Source organism: Myotis brandtii, unplaced genomic scaffold (genome assembly GCF_000412655.1).
Source record: "Myotis brandtii unplaced genomic scaffold, ASM41265v1 scaffold486, whole genome shotgun sequence".
Lineage (NCBI taxonomy): Eukaryota > Metazoa > Chordata > Mammalia > Chiroptera > Vespertilionidae > Myotis > Myotis brandtii.
In genome coordinates, this window is record NW_005368569.1 from 970,081 (window position 1) to 982,601 (window position 12,521).

Consider the following 12,521-nt stretch of genomic DNA (forward strand, 5'->3'; position numbering starts at 1 on the left):
AGGAACTAGAGAGAAGAGAGAAAAGGCTGGTGAAGTCTAGACCAGAGGTGCAGCTTCTGGGTGTTAGCTTTGGGCTCAGCATGCACTGTACTCATGAGTACTCTGTATTTCAGACAGAGGCACAATTTTTCTTTTAATTCTGATCGGTGGGGCATTTTAAAAATCAATGGGAAGAGATGATGAAAGTGGCTCTAGGTGTGTTTCTGCTTCAGGATTGCCCAGAGAGCTAATGTAGCCAGAGAGAGTACAGGGCGAAGGACTGCAGTCCAATGCCTGCCCCAGACAGAGTCACCTTCCACCATATTTTCTAATGTCACTGCAAGTGGCTGGCCATGCCCCAGGCCAGGCACCTCTCTAGGGTTGATGGCCACATTTGGGGAAGTTGACTGTGTTTCTCACTTGCCTTGTGTGACACTTGGTCCACAGGGCAAATGTAGGGATTAAAGGTGTCAAGGGAAGGGCCAAAGAATTGTTGGGACTGTGTGAACTCAACATGGAGAGGGGAGATCGGAAGCAACTGGAAAATAGTGGAGAGGAATTCCTCACTCAAGGCCTGGCATTATGGGGAGAAAGAAGGAAACAGGGCCAAGTCCTCCGGCCAGTGCTGTGCCCCAAAGGAGGGGCAGAGCCACTCGGACAGGTTTGGCCTTCCCACCAGCTCTATGTAGGTTTTAATGACCCACGTGGCTTTGCTAGCAAGGGCACCCAAAGCTCTCCACCATGAGGGGGATATGGAGGGTAGAGCAGTGATAACTAAAGGGTTGAAGTGCAGTTTGGTCAGTCACTGCCTTGTAACAGATTCTACTGGTCGGCCTGTTGGTCTTTAAGGGTCTTCCTGGCTCTAGGTGGGCCTTGATTTCCCTCAGGCTCCACAACCACTTTTCCAGAAGAGGGGGCTTTACTCCTACAAGGTGGAGTTTCAGGACTCAGCCAGTTCTCTCTCTGGGTTCCTCCTCTAAGCCAGTGGTCGGCAAACCGCAGCTCTCGAGCCACATGCGGCTCTTTGGCCCCTTGAGTGTGGCTCTTCCACAAAATACCATGTGCAGGCGCGCACGTACAGTGTGATTGAAACTTCATGGCCCATGCGCAGAAGTCGGTTTTCGGAAAGGAGATAGACGAAACAAGTATACAAGACGAGTGTGGATGGGAGAGTTGGAAGGGGTCGACCTCAGCGAATGTACCTCAATCAGATTGAGGACGTTTTTAGCAAAGGCCAGCTTAGGAGTACCCTAATTAAGTTAATAACAATGTACCTACCTATATAGTTTAAGTTTAAAAACTTTGGCTCTCAAAAGAAATTTCAATCGTTGTACTGTTGATATTTAGCTCTGTTGACTAATGAGTTTGCCGACCACTGCTCTAAGCCACACTGCCAGTCACAGGAGGGCTGAGCTGCTGCTCCCCTACAGGTTGGATGGTACTCTCACTTAATCACTTAATAGCCTGGACCAATTTGCAATCCAGTTAAATTCTTTTCACTAAGAGGATATTTTAGCAAGTGAAAGGCTTTGGCTTTCACTCCCATTATGCTCATGTAAGTAAGCTTACAATTCAAATTCCCCAAGGCTGGAGGAATCATTTTTACCGGTGGGAGAGGCAGAGCTCTCTGAAACTCTTCCCTGAACGGTGCGAGGCGACTGGTCAGCCTGATGGGGAGGAGCCCACAGCTGTCAGCTGTTAGGCTAGGCTCTCCCGTGGCCAGGAGTTGACCCTCCACCCTTTCATTCCCACCTCCCTCCCCAGCATCCCTGTCCTGAGCCACACTATTTCTCTACATCCCCCACTCCCAAGAGAACTGCGTTCAAGGATGGGACTGGATAGCCAGCGATAGAGCCTGGGGCAAGAACATCCCAGAATAGTCTGTGGGATGAGGGAATGAGCAGTTGCACTACTTTGTCATGTTAGCAGGACCTTTGAGCCTTTTTCTAGCTCCCTTGGGAGCTGCCCTCTCCTCTGAAGGCACTCAGTCCATCCAGCCTGTTTGTCAGCAGGAAGAGGAGAGTTGGCCCCAAAGCCTTGGCCTTGTTATAACTCAGAGAGAAGAAAAGGTTAATCCAGAAACTCCCAGGAGCTAGAGAGGACCAGAGAGCCCCCACCCTCCTCCCAACCTGGGATGTTGAACAGGGAGTCAGCAAGGAAGAGGCCCTTCACTGTTGGATGCTCTGCTCCCCTGGCTGGTGTTGGGTGCCAGGCTCTATCCCTGGCCATCCAGTCGCGTTTTTGGTGATCATGCTGGGCATGGTTCTGCCCCCCCCCCGCCCCCTCCCCACAGAAGCCCCTTTGTTCTCTGGGCCTCAGTTTCCTCAGCTGTAAAATTAGGGAAGTAGACTATCTACCCCCTAAGGTTCTTCCTGCACTTTCTGATATTCTGAAGCTGGAACCCAGAATGACTCGCCTTGGTAGCCCCCGGGAGTGGGGGCCTGTCAGCAGGCTGAGACCAAGGCCTGGCACTGGGCCCCCTGCCAACACTTGGCCCAGGTCAAATCTGCTGTCTCATCCCTCCTGCTGCTGTGAAAGCAGAGAGGCTGAGACTGAGGCCCTAACTGCAGGAAGGCAAGTTGTGATGTTAGGACTCTGGGTCAGGGCTGGGGCAAGAGGCTCTGGATTTCCCTAAGGAGCATCTCCAGCAGCCTCGCTCTGTGCTGATGGAAGGGATGTGTTTGTCTTTTGGGGCAGGGCCACCAGTGGAAGGATCAGCAATGTGAGAGGCAGGGGAGTGAATGCGAGGGCTCAGTGGGGTGTGAATGTCATTATCCCCGTTGTCATATACCCGACCAGGCCACATTGATACAAAAGGTGTCTTTATTGAGGTCTGGGTAAGAATTAGGCACTTGGCCAGAGCAGCAGCTTAAATATGAGGCAAGCAGTCAGGGGTTAGCCGTGCCCGGGGCTAGGTTGGGGCGGTGAGGCTATAGGCACAGACTCTCTCTCCCCAGAGGGACAGAAGTCATGGAGGAAAGAGGAAGGGGACACAGAGCAGTCTGGGTCAGTGGCCTGGTGGGCTGGCCTGTGGGGCTGGGCAGGAAGCTCTGGATGGCAGGTCCAGCAGGGAGGGGACCGGGCTCTCTTGCTCCACGTGCCCCTTAGGCCCAGGCCTGAGCCTCTGGCCGGGGCAGCCATGCGGGGGGCCTTCCCAGGCATCACTTCTTCACCTTAGTATCATAGGTGCCAGCATTCTTGTAGGCACTCACATAGCCACTGTCATCCAGGATGTCCTGCCGCCCGGCAATGCCCTTGCCCTTGCCGCTCTCGTCGAAGCGCTCCTTGTGGGAGCCCGTGTACTTGCTGGTGTCAGTCAGCCGGTCCACAGCGCCCCCTGTTTTTGCTTTCTGTTTGGACAGAGTTCCCCCAGGAGCACCTGGTTAGGGATCCCAGCCCTTCCCACCCCTAGCTGAGATTCCCCACACCCCCCAGTGTCTCCCTGAGACCAGCAGGGCACTTACAGTGACGCCCACATTGGCTGGTTCCTTGCCTGCTACCAACTGGCAGATGGCATCGAAGGCTTCCTCCTTGCTCTTCCCCTTGAATCGCTTGATTGCCAGCTCTTCCAGGGCCTTCTTGAACTCCTCATAGTTGATGACCCGAGCAGACTTCCCCCTGCCAGGTATGTGGACACCATGAGTTTCCCCCTTCTCCATGTCCTCCCTGCTTCCAGCCCCCCCCAACTCCCACCTTCTGGGAACATCAGAAGCAGGGATTGCCTGGGAGCTCACTTGACTTTGGAGAAGACGATGTCCACATCAGTCCCTGTGACAGCCTTCCCGTCAGTCACCTTGCAGTCCTTGCATAGCTTGGCCCAGTTCTTGCCGTTCATCTCTTGCCCACTGGCCTTGGGGTCACCATGGATGGCAAACTTGCGGAAGCTCTCCTCCAGCCCAGCCACGTCTGTGCTCGCTGCCATGCCACCCTATAGGGACCCACCTTGGTCACTTCCCAGCCAAGCTGTTCCTCCCCTCCCCACGGCACAGAACATGACTGCCACTACCTCAAAACCTGCAAGGTCTGAATTGGGGGCATTTAAGCTGCATACCCTCAAGAGCTGGAGCAGGAGCTGCCAGCGGAGAGGGGCCAGCACTCAGTGTCTCCCTGGGCCCCTGAGCCCTGAGGGAGGGCCTCGAGAGGCAAGGTCCTATTGTTAATGCCAGCCCTGGCTTGGAGTGGAGTTCAGATGAAATCATGATGCCATACCAGGCTGGGAACAGAGTGGCACTGTCGAGAAAGACTGTGAGGGCAGCAGCTGGGACCATGGCTTTGTCTGGCCCTGGCACAAGGCCTGCTTGGGTGGAAGTGAGGATGGCAGATCAGGCCTCCCTCCCTGGGTGTTCCATGCCAAGCTGGGTCAGGGCCAGGCTAGGTTGCTAGTTAGGCAAGTATCTAGTCAGGACGGTGTCTTTGTCAGGGTCATGAGGATCCAGCAAGACCCAGCCCAGGCTGAGAAGGGAGCCAGAGCACAGGCAGGGGTGCATGCCCTAGGCAGGGGTGCAGCTGGCCCAGCCGGGACCTTGTTACTATTTGCTGTTAAACAAAAACATGAGGGGAGAAGGAGCCTAGAGCTGGCCTGGCCACAGTTTGTGAAGCCTGGAGACGGTTGCTAAGGGAGGTGGTGCTACTTGGAGAATGTTGCTAAGGGCAGGATGGTGTCAGAGTGGCTCAGGGAGAAGCTCCCAGTGCTGCTGGGCTGGGCTGGGCTGGGCTGGGGAACAGGGGCCAACGGGTGGGGCACACCAGCACTCCCAGTGCCTGGGGCACAGCCATGGCTTCCTGGCCCCTTGCCACCCATTGGGGCTGTAACCTCCCAATTTGTGGAGTTTAGGAGGAACAGGAGATTGGGGGGCTAGCCCAGGGTAGGGGTGTAGAGTTACGAGCCCCTAGAGGCATATTGGCAAGTGGTACTGTGGCCTTGGCCCTGTAATCCTCACACCTGCACTGCAGCATACTTCCCCACCTTCAGCCCTCCATTGGGGCCCCTTGACCACACCCTGAGCACTGCCAACCAGCCCAGACTCCCACAGCTGGTGTACTCAGCCCTGGCCCTCCACACCCTCAACCTTATTCCCCGACTACACCCTTCACCTGGTCCTCAGACCTCCCTGACCACACCCGCAGCCCTGAGACTGAGGGCTTGGACCATTCTCTCAGCATTCACCCTTGACATATATTAATAGCACTGTATCGAAGACTTCCCCAATTATACCCTCAGCCCTGCACTGAAGGGTCCTCCCACACCCTCACAGTCCCCCTGCAGTCCTCTGACCACACCCGCAGTGCTCCACTGTGTAACCTAGCACAGCCCTGTAATGGTGCCTCCCTGACCACACCCTCAGTCCTGCACGGCAGCCACCTCCATCCACACACCCACAGCCCTTCTGAGACCCTAACCAAAGCCTTATAACCCCCTCTCCACACACCCTCAACCCTGATCACACCCATATACTGCCCCCCCCTTGTCCGTACACCCACAATCTCTGGCCACAATCTCAGCCCTACACTGAAGCCCCCCAGTGTCCACACCCACAGACTTGCATTTCTAGACTCCCAGGTACTATATTGAGACCACTCCTGTGTTGAGACACCCCCCCCCCAAGCACACCCACCTCCTCCACTACAGCCTCCTGACCACAGTCGTATCTTCAGCAACCATCCTATAACTCTGCCTTTTATACTAGAGTCTCCAGTGACCACGGCCTGGGCCCCCTCTTCAGCTACCATTTATCCATCTCTAAGTTGCAGCTTCTGGGCTGCTACATTGCAGCGACTCTGTCCACAATCCCAGTCCTGCACTAACCTTCCCTCTCCCTAACGCTACAACCTCCCACCAGAGACCCAGCGTTTGGTTCATGAAGGGTAAGGTCTAGGGGAGCTTTCCTCCCACAGAACGTTTGTCCTGGGGGACTGGCAGGATCCTGCATCCAGTCAGTCTCACTCCTTTCCGTGGGAAGATGGATTCTTGGTCATTTCAGGCTGATCAGATAGAGCCGGGTCACAGGTTCTATCTAGTCCCAGGGGTCTGCAGGCCATGGATGGAGCAGCCACACCCGTGAACTGGGGCCACCAGCTTGTCCGCTGGGACAGCTGGAGTCATCAATCAGCCCAACATGGAGGTGGGGGGGAGGGGGCGGAACGCTCGGGCCCGGGGCAGGGCAGCTCAGCTGGCGTCCTCAGCTCCGTATCCTCCAGGGTTGGGACCCCTTCCAGGCCGCTCCCACCCCTAGCCCCTTCCTCATCGTGCAGGATACTGATTAGGGTGGTCGGCGCCCGGGTCTCCTACCGACTTCTACCTCGTGGCTGCTCCTGCAGTGCGCGTTCGACGGACCGAAGGACACAAGAATGGACCCACTGACGCGGGAGACCGGGCGGCTCTGCAGCTCTGCTCCCTGCCGGCTCCGGGGCGGGACTGCAGCCCGGGCGGCTCCGCTGTATTATCCCCTGTTTCTCGGTCTCCATAGAGACGGCGAGTCCCACCCCCAGGGCTGTCTCGGCAGACTGACCAAGGTCATGCTGGCTCCACCCACCGGACCCCGCCCCATCGGCGCTCCGAGATCCGCAGGGGCGGAGCTGCGGCTACAGCCTCCTCCGTTTGCTCCCCGGCAGCTCCGCGGCCTTCGCAGCCCGGGAGGCCAGCACTCTGCAGTCTGGACGTCCTCGGATGGCTCCCTAATGGGAAAGCCGCCCCCCATTTTGGGCCCCACCCAAAGTTCAAAGCAGGCCTCCGCCTCCAGGACAGATCCAGCTTCCCAAGCCCCAACCGGGAGGGAGAATAGAGGGCTGAGGATCGGGTCCCTAACCTCAGTGACAGTGGGCAGTGGAGTCTAGAGCGGGCTCAGGACCACGGTTCGCCAGTTAACGTGTGGCATCCTCAGGTCACAACTCCGGAGACTGGAAAAGGGGACAACGGGGGGATCAAGAGTGCCCCGCCCCAGCATCCTGGTGCACCGCGGCCATCCGCCACCAGGACGGAGCTCCTGGACTTCCCGGTCTGCTCCCGCGGCTGCCTCCGGAGCGCAAAGCCTTCTTCCCCTCATGTCTCCAAGTGAAAACTCTTCAAGAAAAATAACCTCCTCCAAGCAGCCTTCTAGGATCTTTCCTAACCAGGAGCCCTGAGCCTGAGCGCCTCCGTTTTCCGTTTACCTCCATATGACAGTCTGGGTTGCCACCCCACCCTCTGCCCCTAGGCGGACGGGAAATGGTCCAACTCCAGGAGAGCCCCAGGCCCTTGCTGTTAAGAAAGTATACTGTAAGTCCGCAAAAGCATAAAAAAGTTTATTGGAGCATCATGGCCGGTGGGAGGGTATTGCTGAGTCGTGGGGAGAGTGGCCGACCCCGCCGGCCCTACGGGCTCCTCCAGTGCACTGGGTCGGCAAGGGTCGAGGTGTTGCATAGAGAGTCGGGCCAGCCGCTCCTCCTCAGCCTCTCGGCCCAGCTAAGCCAGGCAGGCCTCCGGGCTGCCCCGCGCCCTGGGCTCACCACTGCTCGGGCTCACGAAAACAGCAGGCACACGGGCCTGCAGCTCCAGCCCTGGCTCTCGGCCCCTGTCTCCGGGAGCGGCCAGAGCGGCGCTGCCCAGGCGCGTCTGAGCCACGGGAATCTCGTCCATGGACTCCGCTGACGCCGAGTGGGAGGGGCCTGCAGGGCCAGCGACGAGCACCGGGCTAGCGCCCCGAGAATCCGACGACGAGCTGGAGCGGTGGCCCGGGACCGGGGGCCCTGCGGGGGTGGAGGGAACTGTGAGACTAGGGGCTGTTACTGGCTCGGGCCCCTACCGTTCCTTCCCTCGGAGCTCCCGGTGCAGGATCCAGTCAGGAAGGGCCCTCACCCGGCTTCCTCTTTTTCTGCAGAGACAGAAGGGAGGCTGAGTGCCCCTTCCCCAGGTCCCCATCGCCAAAAGAGGCAGAGGAGTGAGGCAGGGTAGAGGCTGCTTTCCCATCCCTTTCCACCGGGGCCGGGGGCCAAGCACAGTACCCCCTACCTGGGGCCGGATCCTGGGGGGCAAAGCCAGAGTCTCTGGAGAGGAGGGTAGTGGAGGCTCCACTTGGCCACTGGTGACAGGGAACCGGGAGAGACTGAGGGGGGAGCAGGAGGGTGAGCTCTGGATGTGAATGATCCCTCAAATCCCAGCCAGTTGGAGGTTCTCATATAAGCCTCCCTTCCCAGCAGAAACAGATGGGCATTGATCTGTCCTTGCCTTGGCCTTGGCCTACCCCCTTTCTCCCACCTGAGATGGCCCTGCCATGCCAATGGGAGATGTCCAGCTGGCACATGTCCCTATTGCACTCACTTGGCACTCACTGCAGCAGGCCTGACCTGGCCAGGGGGCTCTGGGCGCACATGGCTGAAGGTCCGCATGTAGAACTCCATCTCCTGGGGAAGGTGGCGGTCAGGGAGGCTGGACAGCCTGGTGTAGACCCAGAGCCTTCTAGGTCCTGAGCCCAGCCAGTCCTGGACACAACATTCCTGCACCCTCAACCCCCCAGGCCTCTGTGAGAGGTCTGAGTGCAGATGTCTGCTATTCTCCTCCAGGCCTGCCAGCTATGCTGTAAAAACCTCTCTGCAGGACAAGGCATGAAACACCCATTTCTGGACCTTACCCCAATCCCACAGACCTCCTCACTTCATCTAGACCAGCGGTTCTCAACCTGTGAGTCGTGACCCCTTTGGGAGTCGAATGACCCTTTCACAGGGGTCGCCTAAGACCATTGGAAAACACATACATAATTACATATTGTTTTTGTGATTAATCACTATGCTTTAATTATGTTCAATTTGTAACAGTGAAATTGGGGGTCACCACAACATGAGGAACTGTATTAAAGGGTCCTGGCATTAGGAAGGTTGAGAACCACTGATCTAGACAAACTCTGCTTCCTTCAGGAAGCTCCCCCAGCCTCATGAGTCCAATGCATCGGTCTAGAGCTGCTCTGGACAAGGTGGGTGGTGGGGAAGAGGTGCTTAGATATGTCCTCTCCTGCTCCCAGTCCCTCCCAAGACTCCAGGCTCTGAATTGATTCCCCCCCACCCCCACCCCAGCTGAGACACTGGGTAGCCGGCTGTTCATAGGCCAGGTGGGCACCCAAGGTTTTGTGCATGGCTCCACAGCTCAGCAGAGCTGAATCCTCAGAGTCCCAACCATAATCTCAGCTGCTGGGGAATGCTCTGTTTCCCCACCCCTAATCAGAAAGGGAAGGCAATGGGTAGTGGAAAAAACAGCATTGCAACCCCATCCAGGACCAGGCTTATGAGTGAATTCTGTGTCTTGTTAGTAGCTGATCCTAACAGCGACCCTGGAGTTGCAGAACCAACCCCTGAAAGCGAAGGGGCCTGAGGTCAGAATGTTGCAGGAGTGGCCTAGGCCTGCACCCCAGCCCTTGGGACGCGCTCCAGCTACGCCTACGAGGACTGCAGGTAAGGAAACAAAAGCTAGGAACAAGCCAGCTCGAGAAGACCTTGTGCCAAAGATGTGGGGCGGGGCCTCGTCCTTGTCCTGGCCCCGCCCCACAGAGGGGGGGGCGGGGGAGGGCACCCGGACAGCTGTCACGCGCTCCGCAGCTGTTTCCATGGAGACCCAGGCGTCCTGACTAATGCAGAGACGACAGTGTAACAGCAAACGCGGTCTCTAAAACAAGCCTATGTTTGGGGGCAACGGCTCCAGAGTGGGGCCCCTCCCGCATTCCTGCTCTGGGTGGGGGTGGGGAGGCTGCCTGGGGCACTGGCAGATTTAGGGGACAGCTTAGCCGGCCACAGGCTGGCTGCACAAATGTAGAGATTGACACCTGAGGAAGCCCTGCCCCACCTCTGCCCAGGCTGACCCTCTGGGCAGGAGTGTCGGGGTGCCAGCCTAAGCAGAAGAGCCCTGGGAAGAGGCAAGGGTTCTGAGGCCAGTCACAAGGACTGGGGCCTCAAGGAAACCTCCCTCCACATCTTTCCTCTTCCCCACTGTGGACCTCGCACCCCTACAGGGCCCTGCAGAGAGGGCCAAAGCCTACCCTGGGGTCCCTGGGCTCCACAAGGGTTGGGCAGAGGAATCTGGCAGTAGTAGAGGATGGTCCCAGAAGCCCGAGGGGCCAGGAGCTAGGCCCTAGCCAGCTGGGCAAGTCTGAGTGTGTCACCAAAGTGTCCCCAACTCAAATCCTCCTCCCCTCACCACAGCTGTCCCTCAGAAATCTTCAACATTTGCACATTCCTGAATGGTACTGTGGAACCTTTCAGCCTCTGCTCTCTCTTCTGCACACCCCTCCTCCCACTGGGAAGCCTCCCTCAGGTCATTTGCAGATGATCTTATATGTCCTTGCTGCTGGCACATCTGGCCTCCAAGCCTAGGTAGGCAGTGACTACAGTGCAGGGGCCCAGAGCCCTGGGGCCTGGATATCCTGGGGCCAGCCCTGCCTCATGGGCACTGTTGTGCAGCCAGAGCCTCAGACTCCTCTGTGAAGTGGGGGATGAAGCCCACTCCTCAGAATGGCTGCCACTGTGCGTACAGGGCACCAGGGCCCAACACCAGGGCAGGTACACAGTAGTGTGGCAGGAGGCTCCCCATTAACAGCCAGCACTCTCCCAGACCTGGCAGCCTGGCCCACCCCTGGCAATGAGAACAGGAGAGGCGGGTCCCAAGCCCTCTCCCAACCCGCCCACCAGCCTGTGTTTGTGTCCAGTTGCTATGAGGACTTGGGATCCAGGGCTCAGCCGTCCCAGCAAGGGCCTGCCTGGGCCCCCTGCCTTCCCAGTCCCTGGGGGCTCTGAGGACCCCCCCTCCCCTCAGCTGCTGACCTCAGGAAACCATGGGGCGTGGGAAAGGGGATCGGCTGGTCAGCAGCTGGGCTGGCCAGGCCCTAGCTTGGGCTGGAGGGTTCCTGCTTCAGAGTGTAGAGACCTTAACTCTTCCCAGACCCAGCTTCTGTTTAACCTTTCTCGGCCTCAATATGCTCATCTGCAACATGGATGTGGCAACATTACCTGCCTCGTGGGTTTTTTTAAAGATTAAATAGGGTAATGGGTATGAGGGCTCAGGTGGAGGTAACCGGTGACCACCTCTCTTCCCCCACAGCCCCACAAGGAGCAGGTCACCCAGTAAGGCAGATGCCACACTGTGTAGAAAGAACCTGGACCCAGCTGTGGGCAGCTGTCAGCCCCTGGGTGCTCCGGCTGGGTAAGGGCCCAGAGCTCAGAAAGACTCAGGGCTGGGATCGGGAGCAAGGCCTCTGATCTGCTAATCTGCCCCCTTCTAGGCTCCCACGTTCAGACCCTCCAGCACACACGGGTTCAGGGGAATGCAGGGTGCCTTCGCACTGAGCCCGCACTTGAGCAAGCAGGCATGTGCTCAATACAGGCTTGGCTTCACCCCTGTTGCCCAGCACCCCTACCCCAGCTGCTGTTCCAGACCTGCTTCCCTTTGCCCTTTCTTATCATTGGCTGCTATCTGCACAGCCCACCACCCCTTCCGCACCCAGGCCCCATCTCCCACCCCCTCAGCCCTCAGGGCCACTTCTATACCTGAATGGGTCGCATCTTGGGGGGACATGAGTCGAGCTGCCTGTCAGCCCCCTTTGCCTCCTGTGGCGGACGATGCTGCACGATGTACTCATAGGTGGTGAGCTTGTGCCACACTGTGGGGGTTAGGGGAGGGCTCAGTGCAAAAGAAAGGGGACCCTGGAGTTCTGAAGGTGAGGGAGGATACCCTGTCCCAGGCTGAAACCACTGTCCCCATATACACTAAACCATGGAGTGAAACCAGGCCACCACATCCAGCCAGCAGGAAGGGGCATGGCTTCTGGGCTCTACAGCCCAAATGATACCTCCCTGTAGCCCAGGGACCCCTATGTCCTGCAAGGCAGGTGTAGGGGGCGGAGGGGCACTTACTGAGATAAATGTGGAAGCAGAGCAGGTGGCCGAGCAGGGCTGTGGAGAGCAGGCCCAGAAGGATGAGTAGGGCGGCCAGGGCCAGGATAGCAGGAGCCTGGGTTTCCACAGGGGCAGCAGGCAGGAAAACGAACCACACATCTGTGTGATTCTTCAGGACTGCAAGGCACAGACTGGGCTGTGACCAGTGACCAGACAGGCCCAGGGCTGAGGGTGGGAGCAGACCTGGAGCCCAGTCTGACCTTCAAAGTGGTAGTTGGTACGCAGCCGCATGGGATTGACAAAGAACTCCACGAAGACATAAGTGGCCACCAGCACGAGGAGCAGGACACCCAGTAAAGCAGACGCCACACTGTGTAGAAAGAGCCTGGGCCCAGCCGTGGGCAGCTGTCAGCACCCGGGTGCTCCAGCTGGGTAAGGGCCCAGAGCTCAGAAGGACTTGGGTTGGGATTGGGAGCAAGGCCTCTGATCCTACAGCCCCAACTTCTCATGAAGCCAAAGGCCTTAGGGCAAAGGCGAAGATGGGGGGCCACCCCTTCAGGTCCACACTTTTCTATGGTCCCGCAGAGGGAAGACCCCAGAGACCCCAGCCTACCCTCAGCAGTTCCAGGAGGCAGCCATCAGGAGCACACACACATGCACACCAGCGCCCAGCTCCAAGTACACCCCTC

General features: G+C 58.0%; 2 protein-coding genes across 6 annotated transcripts in view; both read right to left on the reverse strand.

The window, feature by feature from the left end:
- Positions 1-2,783: 2,783 nt before the first annotated feature.
- TPPP3 (tubulin polymerization-promoting protein family member 3) lies at positions 2,784-6,494 on the reverse strand. Of its 2 annotated transcripts, none has more exons than XM_014547823.1 (4): positions 6,269-6,494; positions 3,714-3,907; positions 3,444-3,597; positions 2,784-3,329 (listed from the first exon to the last, which is right to left on the reverse strand). In XM_014547823.1, the coding sequence occupies exons 2-4, from the start codon at positions 3,899-3,901 to the stop codon at positions 3,141-3,143; spliced, it is 531 nt and encodes a 176-aa protein (XP_014403309.1). In that variant the 5' UTR covers positions 3,902-3,907; positions 6,269-6,494; the 3' UTR covers positions 2,784-3,140. The 2 variants fall into 2 exon arrangements, with proteins under 2 accessions (XP_014403309.1, XP_005876446.1); XM_005876384.2 differs by having other exon boundaries at positions 6,279-6,493.
- Positions 6,495-7,239: 745 nt separating this feature from the next.
- ZDHHC1 (zinc finger, DHHC-type containing 1) overlaps positions 7,240-12,521 on the reverse strand; it is a 13,555-nt gene continuing 8,273 nt past the window's right edge. For 2 of the 4 annotated variants that reach the window (XM_014547818.1, XM_014547821.1), the window contains 7 exons: positions 12,093-12,217; positions 11,851-12,009; positions 11,485-11,597; positions 8,276-8,358; positions 7,967-8,060; positions 7,814-7,829; positions 7,240-7,704 (listed from right to left, as the gene is read on the reverse strand). In XM_014547818.1, coding sequence (XP_014403304.1) covers positions 7,421-7,704; positions 7,814-7,829; positions 7,967-8,060; positions 8,276-8,358; positions 11,485-11,597; positions 11,851-12,009; positions 12,093-12,217 — 874 coding nt within the window. In that variant the 3' untranslated portion in view covers positions 7,240-7,420. The remainder of the gene's footprint in view (positions 7,705-7,813; positions 7,830-7,966; positions 8,061-8,275; positions 8,359-11,484; positions 11,598-11,850; positions 12,010-12,092; positions 12,218-12,521) is intronic. The other 2 variants (XM_014547819.1, XM_014547820.1) reach the window with 2 other exon arrangements.